General features: G+C 41.8%; 1 protein-coding gene across 3 annotated transcripts in view; it reads left to right on the forward strand.

The window, feature by feature from the left end:
- Positions 1-14,246, forward strand: part of SULF1 (sulfatase 1) — a 185,334-nt gene extending 171,088 nt beyond the window's left edge. For 2 of the 3 annotated variants that reach the window (XM_068237475.1, XM_068237476.1), the window contains one exon: positions 9,525-14,246. In XM_068237475.1, the coding sequence (XP_068093576.1) occupies positions 9,525-10,291 (767 nt within the window). In that variant the 3' untranslated portion in view covers positions 10,292-14,246. Of the gene's footprint in view, positions 1-1,571; positions 1,606-9,524 lie in introns of all 3 variants that reach the window. The other variant, XM_068237477.1, reaches the window with a different exon arrangement.
- The last annotated feature ends 222 nt before the right edge of the window (positions 14,247-14,468 follow it).

Raw genomic sequence — 14,468 nt, forward strand, 5'->3', positions numbered from 1 at the left:
TGAATTAGTGCTGGCTTACTGAACAGGCAGAGCCGAGATTCAAACCCTGGTCTCCTGTGTCAGAGGCTGAGCCCTTAACCATTACACCATCAGCCAACTAGCAATTGATAATCCCACTAAATTATTCAACCCACCATGACTATATGCAGGGCAGATTTACAGTATTCTGGAAAAAACGGAGAGAGCTTGCACCGCGTCCAGGATGTGTTGATTGCAGATCAGTTAGCACACAAGTGCAGTGCCGTCAAGCCAGTAATTGGCACCATGGAATGAAAGACTGGCCTAGATGCCGGTTCTTGTGCATGCTTATGGCATGTTTTGAAGCATCCCTAGGCTAGGAGGCCAGATTGAGAAAGTAAATGCTAAAGCCAGTATATCAGTTAGAAATCCCATATCTTAGTATTGTACAGCCAATCAGCAGCATTATTAGTACCACAGAACTGGCTCTGGTTGTGATGTGAGCACAGTTTAGATTACATTGGTCTACATTTACCAAAGTGTGCTTATTAAGAACTGCTTGTGCTGAGAGTATAGTGACCAATTAGATTCAAACCTGCCATGGAAATATTACAGTTGGTAAAATAAATCAAAAAAGTTACTGTAGGTCTACATGGCCAGCTCTTACACTGATCAGCCGGAACTTTAAATCCATCAGACTTATTTTGTGTAGGTCTACCTTATGCCAGCAAAACTGCTCTGATCCATTGAGGCATGGATTCCACAAGGCCTCTGAAGGTGTCCTCTATTATCTAGAACAAAGACATCAGCAGCCAGTCATGTAAGTTGCAAGGGGTTCATGGATCAGACTTTCTTTTCCTGAACATTCTGTAAATGCTCAACTGGATTGAGATCTAGAGAATTTTGAGACCAAAGAAATGGCCAGGCAACCTTCAGCTGCTCCATGGTGAAGCTCTGGCTCTCAGATGAACATTGTAGGCAATTTTTGGTGATGGACAGGGGTCATTGTGGGCACTTCTCCTTGTCTGCAGCTACACAAGCTACAGTGGTTCTACTGTGGATCAGTCCAAATATTGAAGCCTACATGATAATGGGCCTTAGGTGCCCATTACTCTCTTGTTCACCAGTTGTTCTTCCTTGAATCACCTTAGATAGCCAAAGCATGGCTAGAACACCCCACAAGACCTATCATTTCAAAGATGCTCTGACACAATTGTCTTTCCAACACAAATTGTCCCTTACCACAGTTGCTTGTTCTTTACACTTACCCATTTTTCAACACATCACCTTCAAGATCTGATAGTTCATCCTCTGTCTAATATATCCCATCCCTTCACCGATACCAATACAACAAGATAATCAATATTATTTACATCACCCGCCGGTGGATTTAATGTTGTGCCTGATCAGTGTGTATCGAATACTTTGATAAATGAAGCTCATTGTATGTGATTAAGTGACTGAACTTCAGTTTAGAGGCTGATAACTTATTACCTCTCAATGATAGCTATGCTTTAACCCCATCTTGTTAGAAGACTTGGCAATCTAGAATTTGGTGAATGATTTCTCTTCTAGAAGTTAACAAACGTTACTCTTGTATTTTCCTATATCAGGAAGTAAAGATGGACGAACCTATGATCCACACAGGTATATGTCCTTTTTCTTATTTATCCTTTTCAGCAGCTTCTTCCTGAATAATTGCATGATCCAGCCCATTCCGACTAATTTTAGCACTCTTTCATGGGGCGCTCAGCAGATCTTTTGGTGCATGCCATTGCTAACTGTGGTTTCCTCACACTGATCAGTGGTCTCCAGCTCCCATGATCCACCTCTTCTCATTTGTGCAGCAAGAACTCATGCATCTCATTCCATGCCTGTGACTTGTGATTGTTCCACATATGATTCATGTCATGTTTAGGTTATTGTGCCATTGATAAGAACAGCTATGATTGTGGTTTTCTTTGCTGTTTCATGTGTCCACACTTGCTTTTCACCTTTGTGTTTTGATGTGCTATAAAGCTGTATGAAATGAAATGTGCAAAAAAGCATGAAATGAGCCACTGGGGGAAAAAAAAATATATTTTATGTATAGTGACTTTATTTATATTTTTTTAATTGTATGCGTAGTACAGCTAAGAAATAAAACGTTAGTAGCAAAGAAAAGAGTCTCATATTGTTTCCAGTACAGGAAGAGTTAAACTTCAGTTTATTAATTATCTATGCAAAAGAGCTTCTCTGGGCCCTCTGACCCAACTTAGGTCGAAGACGGTCCTCTTTTCTGAAGCATTTATACATCAAAGAAACAGTAAGAGACAGCTTCAGATAAGGTTTAACTGAAGGGAAGTTCAAAGAATCATTAGCTCTGCTCTGTTTTATAGTTTAAAATACAGAGAGTTTGCAAATTGCAAATATTATGGAATGATGCGATGTTATAGAAAAAATATATGATATAACGGAAAATAAAAATGAGACTATTTTCTTTGCTACTAATGTTCTATGAATTATCCTTTCTACACATACAATTCATTATATCATACATTTTGTTTTGTTTTTTCGCTTCATTGTCACTTTAAGCTCTGGATAGAATGGAGTAGTAATATTGCCTTGAATGAAACCCAGGAAGTAGGTCAGACACTACCAATATGCAAACTGCTAGTAGCGCATTTACCCCCCTTCCCCCCATGCAATTTAGCAGAGTTTGATTACCCCAGACAGCGTTGTTTCAGAGCACAGCTCTTTTGCCAATGGGAAGAAGCCGCAATGCAGAGCAGCGAACATGGCAGACAGAGCGTGCTATGGGGGAAATGAGAATCTCTGTTTTGGTAAGGAAAGCCAATGTGAGAAAATAGGGGGAAAAGAGAACCTGTTTCCCTACTGACAAGTTTCAGCATAGGTGTGCACAAAGTGTGAAGGCAGACAATGGAGCAGACTTGGCGCCAAGGTGCCAGAGCAAAAAGGTTTAGTTGTCCCCCAAAAATAGATTAACAATTAGGAACGAAGGCTATCTATATGACACTGATAAACAAGCAATGAGCAAGTGCATTATATTTTCACTTGCCTCAACCACGAGAAGTGCCACTCCACCATCTGTGCTCCCCTTTCTAATGAACAGTACACACTTCTCGGCGGTCCAAAGCTTGTGCCCTGCAGTGTCACACTAACAATCGAGCACTGATTGATAAGGGTGACACAGAGCGTATGTGCAAAACCTGGCACTATTCTAGATGAGGGAACCCATGGCCAATTAATTTGACCATGGGTCAAATTAATTGGCCATTCATTTGTAAGATATGGGGGACTCAGCAGAAAACTCCATCCATGCCATCAACCGAATAGGTTAAGTAAAGTTGCGTGAGCAGGGACGGTAGCCAAAGCAGGTGCCGTTCCCGAAGGCCCTGGTGTGCACTTTTATCATTAGTGTTTCCCGCTGGGTCCCCAATTGCTTACAAATTACTGGATGCTACCAAACTACCGCGTGCAGGGGTGGCTGTTGGCCTATGAAGTTTCATGTTGGGCCTCCCCAACTAGACTAGCGACCAAAACCTTAAGGGTGTAGCTGTAGACTCAGCCTGGGGATACCCTTTGCCAGAGAAAAGTTAGTAAAAGTATGCCAATTGGCTGAAAACCTAAAATCCTGCCCAGTTCCATCATCTCCCAGAACCAGCTGGCTGTGGGTATTGCTGACATGCTTACACATAACAATCACCACATGATAGATCCCAGCCTGGCTGACTGACAGGGCAAGTGCCGTTCTATGAAGTTTTTCTTTCTTGCTCTTGCTTATACAATCTGTCACATTACCGGTACATGCTTCTAAGCACCTATTATTATTATTCTTGTTTTGTGTACTTCTTTACAGCTATTTGTTGTACACCTCAGGGGGTTTTGCTTTAGATGAGACGCTAGCATGACTGCCAGTGTGAATTGGCTTCAGGGTGCATTTCTACTGCACTTCCAGTATCTACTCTAAAAAAAATCTGTATCTGAAGTTTTGACACTTTGATACTACAACCACAAAACATCTGCCTGGAAAGCAGCAATGGTGTGGTTATGACTCACAGTAAAAGCTGCTTCTGTATGCTGACAGCATTTTTTACATTGTGCGCATTCCATCTGCCACTCAAGTTTTAGTAAAGCTATACTTACCCCGATGTCCTGAGACTGAATGGGCTGCCAGAGATTCTTTCCTCCTTTGGTGTTGCTCAAGTGCTCCAGAACTCATGAAAGAGCAGGTGATCAGTTTGATCACCTGATAGATTTGAAGGGCTCTGATTTGCTGTCATTCTGCCTTTGCACATGATTGTGACCAGCAAATCTGCCAGCTGACCAAACTGATCCCACGTTCCTTTATGAGTTCTAGTACTTATGAGTATCACTACTACATTATTCTGTTCTTTTATTTTGCTCATGGGTTTAAAGTGGATCTAAACTCAGAACTTCCTCTCCCCGATTTAAAAGATAAGGCACAGCATGATGACCTTTGGGGGATCTTCTTTACAATATATGGAAATCCTTAAAAAAAACTGACATTTTAACTGGATTAACATTGCAGGGAGCACAGAAAGAGTTAAGCCTCGATTGTTTCCTGTACAGGCAGAGCCACAGAGGTGCAGTGAGTCACAGCTACTGATAAGGCTAATTATGTAGATGTAGCTAAACAAACACACATCACTTAATGCAGTGGATTTCTACAGCATGTATATGTGGAATGAAAACTTTTCCCTGTATGCTGTGTCTGCTTTAAGTTATTAGACAACTATGCTACATTATTTAAATGCGAAGTCCATCAAAACGTTTGTCTGTTTGGTGAGAACACCCCTGAAGGTCCATACATGTTAGCAACTTAGTTTGCTATTGTTTGTGATTGTTTCAAGCACTTTCACAAAGTGTGTACTTTGTCAGAGTGTGTCAGAGGGTGGCCTCTGACCCTTGCCAACTTCTCTTCAGCTGTCGGGTACTCTGGAAAACTGTGTCCAATCATTACTGTTATTTCTCACTGCAAGCATCTACTCATCCCTTGTCCCCTCTCCATAGAGCAGAAAGTTCAAGTGCGGAGATGGCACACCTTACCCAAGATGTGGGTGCCTTGGCCTGTGGATACTGAGCCCCAGCATCCAGAATTCAACAGCAAGGTACAAAAGTCCAGGTCAGCACACCTTTTTCAAGATAAGAATTTTCTCAATTTATTGCTCCATAAGCACGTGAAAACATGACAATTGTTTCGGGGCCACGGCGGGTCCCCTTCTTCAGAAAGTGCAAACAAACAATTCACCGATCAGTGCACATAGAATATATACTCTGTAAGGTGGGAAGCCACCTATGCCCATCAAAGACCAACTCCTCCCCTCCATCCCTCTCATCACATGTAAACATTGTACAGTATCAATCATCATACAATGAATCCTTATATTACCTGTCTGCATGCCAGAAGCATGGCATCTGTCTCTCTTATTGCAACCAGCCATGCATAATCTGCCTATCTACAATTGCCCACGAGGGCAGTGTCAACTCACCCCAGTGTGCCACTCAATGTCCATGGGGGCGGAATTCCGTCTCAATTCAAATTCAATAGGCTGCTACTTCGCGCCACGGCCATTGCAGCCGTTACCGAGCGCTCTCAATGCCCATTGTCATGGTAACGGCATCACTTCCGCCACCCAGATTCCATCGTCGCATCACATCCGCCAAGCGGTGGGTACCTCCCACACCATGTCACCATGGTAACCGCTACCACGCCGCGCGCCTGCAGACGTCACATTGGACGTCGTGGTGGAACGCTCAGGCCAATCCCCCAGCGCAAACACGTCACACTGTGGGCATTGGCCTGGGGTCCACCGGCCAATCCTGGCTCTCTCCGCATTTAGTGTAGTCGGCTCATTGCACGGCTGCCGAGGCAACCGTAAACAATAAGCATCCACACATATCCGCAGCAAGGACGCAATACAGGGAGGAAAACCCCATATCAAAAAGTGCGATGCGCACGCTATGCGTATAGGTGACACACAGGTGATGACACCAACCTCGTTACAGGACAATGTGATATATGATACATATTCCTGTAGCTCCCTACACAACCATATGCGTGAAATGCAAAATCAGGCCAAATGGTGAGTGGAGATGAGAAGAGGAGAGTAGAAGAGAAGAGTAGAAGATGAGAAAGGGAAAAGAGGGGAGGGGAGGGAGGAGGGGAGGGGAGGGAGGGGGGGGGAGGGGAGGAAGGGGGGGGGGAAGAGAGGAAAGGAGAGTAGAAGGGATTGGGGGGGGGGGGGGGAGGAAAAAGGGGGAAGAAAAGGAAAAGGAAGATTGCAAGGAAAGTTCTGAAGAAGGGGACCAACCGTGGCCCCGAAACAATTGTCATGTTTTCACGTGCTTATGGAGCAATAAATTTAGAAAATTCTTATCTTGAAAAAGGTGTGCTGACCTGGACTTTTGTACCTTGCTCTCCATAGAGCAGAATACACAGCTTAACCTGTAGCGAGCATAATGTTTGTACAGGAGAAAGGTGTTTGAAGAAGCGATTAGGACCATTATTGCAATGCAAGTGTGTACAGTGCTTAAAGGACACCTGAAGTGAGAGCGGTATGGTGGCTGCCATATTTATTTCCTATTAAACAATACCTTTTGTGTGGCAATTCTGCTGATCTTTCATGCATCAGTAGTGTCTGAATCACCCACCTGAAACCAGCATATGGCATATCCAGTCAAACTTCTTGTAACCTCCAGTACAAAAAGAAGAACCTAAGAAGAGGGAAGCCTCTGGATCCTATAGAGGCTCCCCACGCGATCCTCTGGTCCCCTGGCACTGAGGGTGGACCCCTAAAGGTTATCAACAAGGGCTTGTTGGTAGGAACCTCATGGCTGCAATCCACAGCCGTACTGCGCCTGCATGAGAACAGCCACTCCTGCACTGTGAGCCGGAGCCAGCAGAGGATAGTGGCCCTGATGGAGGCTCCCAGGCACCGGTGGAGGACAGCGTAGGAAGCCTTTGAGGGATCCAGAGGCTTCCCTCTCCTTAGGTAAGTATTTACTTTTTTACATGTTTGACGCCTTGGGTTCTCTTTAAGTCAAGCACCTGATCTGCTGCATGCTTGTTCAGAGTCTGTGGCTGATCAGCAGGATGCCAGGAAACTGGTATTGCTTAAAAGGAAATAAACATGGCCGACTCCATGCCTAATAATAATAACAAAAAAATTAAAACAGTTTAAAAAGAGAGGTAATTGTTGGCTTACCTTTCCGGAGAAAAAGCCAATGGTATCTTGAATTAAATTCGCTTATTAACACAAAAACAACAAAGACAACAAATTAGCTCTATGCTGCTTCCTCAGGTCACTAACAAATAATTATGACCAGTAACTATGGCACTTAGCACTCTCAATTATTTATTGAACTGAATAAGTAGTATAGACCTGTGAAACCTGTCCTTGTGTTTTTGTGCTACTAAACTAATATAATCCAAGACACTGTAACAGTAGAAAAGGTAGACGATGCAACAGCCACCATCCATGATTATTGGTCTCTGAGGAAGCGGAAGTGCCGCGAAACGGCTGTTAGGCCGTCACTTATAATTCTGCTTGTACTTCTTGTGCTGGTGATGGTGAATAAATAAATCTCTTAAGCATTGTGGATGGTGCATCGTCTACCTTTTCTACTGTTATATTGGAATACTTCTACTACATGCGCACACCACAGGACTGGAGTGATTAACTGTCACCTGAAGGTCCAACAGTGCATTTAGTGCCGACTCTCTGCTTCTTCTGGTCTCAAATAATCCAAGACACCATTGGCTGTTATTCCAGAGAGCTAAGCCAAAAATCTCCTCTCTTTGTAAACTGTTATATATTTTACCATTATTATTATTGGTTGCCTACAGCCACCGGTTACAACAATTCCCCTCTGTTGGGACGTCTGAATTGTATTTCCCATAAAACCCATATTCTTACCAGGAGCGCGACCAGCCTGTTCCCGTTTTACCCACTATCCGGGCCCTAGCTGGTACGGGTTTTTGCCCACAAGCCTTAATAGTGGTTGCAAGTATTGCATACGAGCATTGTGAGTACTGTTCCTTTTTGTAATTATTGGGTGTTACTGACATACTATACTCTTTAGCTCCAGGAATTTTTTTGTCTATTGTGTCTTTTCGGCTTCCAGGGGATTCTCTCGATCGTCTACTAACATCAATGTGATCACAAAGTAAAAAGTCACCATTTTTTTAAAACAGCAGATTATACAATTGTTCATGAAAAGAAAATGTGCCCTCCATTTGATTATCTGTAATACAGATACAATTATTTTAGTGAATGGTCACATTGCATCATATATGGCCATTGGACAGCTTTCAGCATCACAGAGGTGCCCACACTTTTTCGGCTTATTAGCTACTTTAAAATGTAGCAAGTGACAATGATCTACCTATGTACAATTTTTGGAGCACAATTATATTTATAGAAGGTAAAACGTAGTGTGGTCGGTATCTACCATGAAGTCCTTCACCATCTACCGCTAGATCGCGATCTACCAAATGGGCACCCCTCATTTAAAGGATACCCGAAGTGACATGTGACATGATGAAATAGACGTGTATGTACAGTGCCTAGCACACACATAACTATGCTGTGTTCCTTTTTTTATTTCTCTGGCTGAAAGAGTTAAATATCAGGTATGTAAGTGGCTGACTCAGTCCTGACTCAGATAGGAAGTGACTACGATGTGACCCTCACTGATAAGAAATTCCAACTATAAAACACATTCCTAGCAGAAAATGGCTTCTGAGAGCAAGTAAGAGATAAAAAAGGGAATTTCTTGTCAGGACTGAGTCAGCCTCTTACATACCTGATATTTTACTCTTTCAGGCAGAGAAAGAAAAAAAGGAACACAGCATATATATTAGTGCGCTAGGCACTGTACATACACATGTGTATCTCATCATGTCACATGTCATTTCGGGTATCCTTTAAACAGTTAGGAGTAGGGTTAGCAGGGTGATAATTAGTGTTAAATATGGTACACACAACCAATTTTGATTGGCCAATTCTATCACTCTCATGTAGCACGAGACCTTAACTACACAATCTGTTCATAGTATTCAAGATCTTTTGGCCCTTACACTACCTTGAGGTAGTCAAATTGGCCACTGATTGGCCAATCAAAATTGGATATATGCACCATAGACTGAGATGTTGGGGTCTCCAGTGATCATGCTAGCAAAATTCAGCAAACCAAACACTGAAATATGTTTTGGATGGGCTGCTTTTTAATTACTTGTACTTTTTGTTGGATTATCATTTGATAAACACCTTGGCGTACGGCACATTCGGCATGAGAGGAAACAGTATTTAGCTCCTATGACTGAATGAGGTCTTGATCAGTCTTGTATCTTTTTATTGATTTTATAGTTTATTATAATTTTCACTTGTAACCTCTGCAGAATTACAGGAACAATAATCTTTTCCCTATATCTCATTTTACTTCTCATTCTAGTATATTTTATTTACCTTTCTTGATAAACTTTTGAAAACGTGTTTGACGTAGTAATGAAACCAAAAATAAATTGTCATCTGTATTTACAGGGGACAACTATGGGACGGATGGGAAGGTTAACCTGCCAAATTTCACAGAGGACGTTGACTGGAAAGGACTGGAAGATCTGTATAGCGTTAATGAAAGCCTGTATGGCTACAGAAACAAGTATAGTCTTAGTCCGGACGATTGGGCTAATTACTTGAAGGATGTAGATAGAGTTTTTGCACTGCTGAACAATATCCCTAAAAAACTTACAGCAAACATTACTGCGGCTTTGCTGGAAATGTCCTCTGCTGACTCAGAAGATGAATTTAGCGGTGAAGCTGCAGAAGAAAGGGAACCTAAAATGGAAACAAATTTTGGTATCTTGAATTTGAGCACAGTGATAGTTAATCACAAGAAAAAACTTGAAACTAATAATGATCTTCCCGAGAGGAGAAAACAGAGCCAGGCACACTGGAACTATAGAAAAACTGAACGACGGACACAGCGAGTTTCTTTAGATACTTACGAAACTGAATTTAGTGGAGATGGATTCATGGAGTTGGAATCCAAAAATACTGTAGATATTAAGACTCTTAGCCATATCCCTAGTGATGTTCACCAGCATAGTCTTGCAAATGAAGATATATTTCATGACCAAGTATATCTTCCTATGATTCACCAGGTTGAAAACGCCTCTATTGCAGATCACACGTATACATCTGAAGACCAAGAAAGCACTGACCTTCACTCTATAAAGGATTCTTCAGGGGAGATGAACAAAAACTATGATATAGAAGGCAGTGCCTCGTTCTCTCATGTTTCTGATTAGAACAAATGAGCAACTGACATTCCGGATTGGTGCATCAAATAGCATTTTCTTCTGATCACAGTATGGGCAAAAGAGTCACTAAACAGCAGTCCCATATTGTACTCCATTATTGTTTTAAAGTGTCACAAAGTTTGAATCTTATGTTAACACAGATTACTTTTTTCCACTATTTGGGCTCATATGTGTCAAATGTGTAAACACCACAAATAATTATATCCCCACTAAATATATATTTTTATTTTATTTTCTAACCACTGGAAATAGTAAACTAATTTTGCACTTTTGTAAAGCTTTGAAGCTTGACCTACATTTTGTTCTCCCCCCCCCCCCCCCTTTCAGCTCTAAATAAGATTGTTGTGATTAGAAATGGAAAAAATAGCGGCAAAAACGTGCCTTATAAGTTTGCTTTTTGAATCTAACAGATGTAGAATAAGAATGAACACATTACTGGTAATTGGAGCTGTCCTGTAAATTCATGAGGAGATGACTGTGGCACATTAGGTCGTTTTAGACCTTTTTTTTTAATGATAATCATCTAATTTTCGGAGGGAAAAAATAGGCTTTTGATACCCAATTAGCAGGGATAGGACTTTGAATGTGTTGGGAAGACAAATACATCCATCAGCTTCACCATGTCCTTGTAAATCCAGTTCTACTGTCTCTTGTTAAATACAACAAGCCTCCATTTTTGATGGCAAAGACCTTCATCCTTCAGAATTGGATAGGCACACGGGTGATTAACAGCCAAGTATCTGAACAGGTCTTCTGATGAAAAAGATTACAGTACAGTTAGATTACTTATGAGATCATGTAAGTGCATTTCATATTAGCAGGTTGTGCCGTATCTTAATTATTTCTTGGTAGCAAATCAGATCCTCTTTGGGTTTCTTTCCTCCTGTTCTGGGACTGGAATACTGAAACAAGCTAGAGACATTACGCAGTTTTAGTGGATAACATTTTTTTAAACTCTTGCTTACAATATCCAGTGCTTTGCAGACTAGTTGAGGAAGATTTCCTTCCTCTAATGCCTCAAAAGATTTACCAAAAGCAAAAGTTAAACTCCAGGAAAAAAAATGCAGTTTCACTTTAGAGTGTCCTTTCCCCTGCCCAAACATAACCCTATGACCATTGCTGTCTTCTAAAACTGAGTGCAATATCTAGCGCTGGGATAGTTTGCCAGCGATACTCCTGCCAGCCTGTAGATTGCTGTTTTCTTCCAGGGCTGTTATGTGCCTATAGTCAAGTTTCTGACTTGTATGGTTGTTGAGCTGAGTGTAGTGTAATGGTCCCTATCCAATACCTACTGAAAGGGCCCTCTCATCCACAAAAAACTCATACCCACAATGCAATTTTTCTAAACGATTTTTCGCAATGAAACTTTTTTCCATGATATGGCGCAAAATTGTTTAACAAAGAATTGGTATCTTACGTTTCACGATGCAAGCCACCCACGGCAATCATTGTTTTCGAATGACTGCCATGTTGGATTAAATTGCGGAGGATTCTTCTGATCCTCATTGACTTTTGCCGCGATCGTGTAAATGATCATTTACACGAAAGTTCAGTTAACGATACCGCAAACAGCTCTTTCTGATTTGGCCAGTTGGATCAGGGAACAATCGTTTATCGGCGGAGAACCCCGTTCCATCTAGCCGTGATCAGCCCATGGGTACTTAGCTTTAGTACGGCATAATATAAAACACCCCTCTACAGCATTTTTGAAGCTCCGGAGGTTAGGATTATTATCCCTTTATTTTACATACAGCTGGTGTCTAAACAGATGTCGATGTATAGCATATTTTTTTTAACAACCAAAATTGAAGTAATGTCTTAGTGTGTGTGTTTTTTTTTTTTTTATATAAAATAGGCATGTGATGAAAAGTTTGTAGGATGCGGTACCTATATGCATAACATCTCTCCTGGTTGCCACTACAAGATACTGGTCAGAGACCTAAAGAAGGGCTACTTGCTTCCAAGTCTGCACTGCAGTCAGCGCCCTCTTGTGGTGAAAAATCAGGCCAGCTGAAAGGAAAGTAGCTGATGACTGTAAAGGCTGATTCACACAGAAGCATTAGCACGACACATACATATTTCCAGTGCAGGTTCTCTTGAAGGCCTGTTCAATGCCTGGCAACTCAATCTCCTTTCCGGAAAAATGTGTAGGGTTTTTTTTTATGACACAGTTGACAAAACTGCAGAGGATGTGTTCATGAAAAACCTGGACCTTTCTGCATGTCCAGTGTCCACTGCAGTTCAGCGCATCACAGTGCCGTGCATAAGGGGGTGCAGAAGTTGCGACAGCACTAAGTTCCTTGTACCAGATAGGCCCTTCTTTAGCACTGCACTAGACCTTCACTGGTGCTATAGTAATAATGATGCTGCTGCTATAGTAATAATGTACTTTGCATAGTGATAATCATCATTAACTGTTCCCCTCTCTTTGCTTGCACCACCTCCCTGAAACTATGGCTGTCTTTGGCAGGCTTAGGTGCTCCATATCAAATGTTGTGTATAGAAAACTTGAGGGTGCTCAATGCAAAACTCACACGGGGGCCCATAGCTCCTTCACTACACCACTGGCACAACAAATGGGACTCAGGGTGAACTGGCTTTAACCTCCTTAGCAGTATGACTCTTCCCAGATTTAAGTCTCTAAGTGGTACAATATTTTGAAAACAATATATTATGGAAAATTATCAGACAGCTAAGTATAGGCAGCCAATTTAGGCAGCCAGAGAATGACCCACGAATGTAGGTAAGCAGAGCATTAAACTCCCCACCCACCAGTTTAGGTAGCCAGAGTGACCCAAGTACAGGTAGCCAGAGAGTGCCCACCCTTATGGGTAGCCAGAAATTGCCCCCTTTTATAGGTTTCCAGGCAGTGCCCCCCCAGTGTAGGTAGCCAAAAAGTGCTCCCCCCAATATAGGTAGCCAATGACACCCCCCCCCCTCCTAGTTCAGGTAGCCAAAGACCTAAGAGTGCACCCCCACCTTCCCCCAGTATAGGTAGGTAGTTTAGTAGTGCCCCCCCCCCCCCTTCAGTGTAGGTTGCCAGAGCCCCCTTATCCCCTATGCAGAGTGCGCAGTGCAGCCAGTAGATCATTCATCTCCCCTGGATCCGGCCACATGCTGCAAGTCTTCCTCCTGTCCTGGGGAAGTGTGCTCTTATCTCTATGCTGAGATTGCCTTCTCCACATAGAAATGGGGAGCCTGGAGGTCACAGAGAAAAGGGAGGTGAGTTACTGACAGCTCCTCTGCACCCGGCCCTCCTAGCGGTCTCCATAAGTGTAGCTCGGGGTTACCACTAATTGCAGTGAAAAGTAAACATGAGCTACATACACTTAGGGCGTTAAAAGATAGTTTGATGACAATGTGATGCACACAGAGATGACATCCCTAAAACCTCTCTTCCCAGTAAGTGGTACCCAACTTTTCCATCTTTATAATACCTAAAGTAAACTTTTACTGTCTGGATGTAATAAACATGTCTTATTTCAGATGGGGATTGATTTTATAGTAGATGAGAGGAACCCTTTGTGTTATTACATGGCGTTTACATAAGAAAGCAGTGGATATCCGTTAAAGCCAAATACTATACCTGCAATGATTCAAGAAGCTATTTTTCAGCATCAGTCATGGCACATAATCTACACATAAGTAATAATAGTAATTATATGGTATACCATTGACTGAATTGTGAAAGCTACATATATATTTGCGTACTGTATTACCTCAATGTGTTCACGTATCCATGCAGGAAAATCTCACTTGTTGTTGGAGTTTTTCCTCTTTATCCCTGTTTATCTCCATTTCCTTCCAAGGGATCTAGAATGTTTCTGTTCTTAGAGCAGTCCCAATGTGGTTCCTGTATATATCCCAAAAGCTGTTGCTGTACATGTCGTGTCATGTGACGACAGGACAAACGTATTTATGGTTATAAAAGTACTTCCTTTTTTTTTCTTTGCTTTTGTAAATAGGTTTCAGAGTGATAGGTTTCTGTTTTTGTGTTTTTTAATCATGTATAGTAGTATTCTGTTATACTTTTATAGAACAATTCGGACTTCAGGAAAGTCACGAAGCAACATTTCTTGAAATAAAAATGTGCTTTACTTTTACAAATCTGATACCTTATTGAATGAACTGTTTAATTTACCATTTATAACAATTGTTTGCGCCT

This window comes from Hyperolius riggenbachi, chromosome 5 (genome assembly GCF_040937935.1).
Source record: "Hyperolius riggenbachi isolate aHypRig1 chromosome 5, aHypRig1.pri, whole genome shotgun sequence".
Lineage (NCBI taxonomy): Eukaryota > Metazoa > Chordata > Amphibia > Anura > Hyperoliidae > Hyperolius > Hyperolius riggenbachi.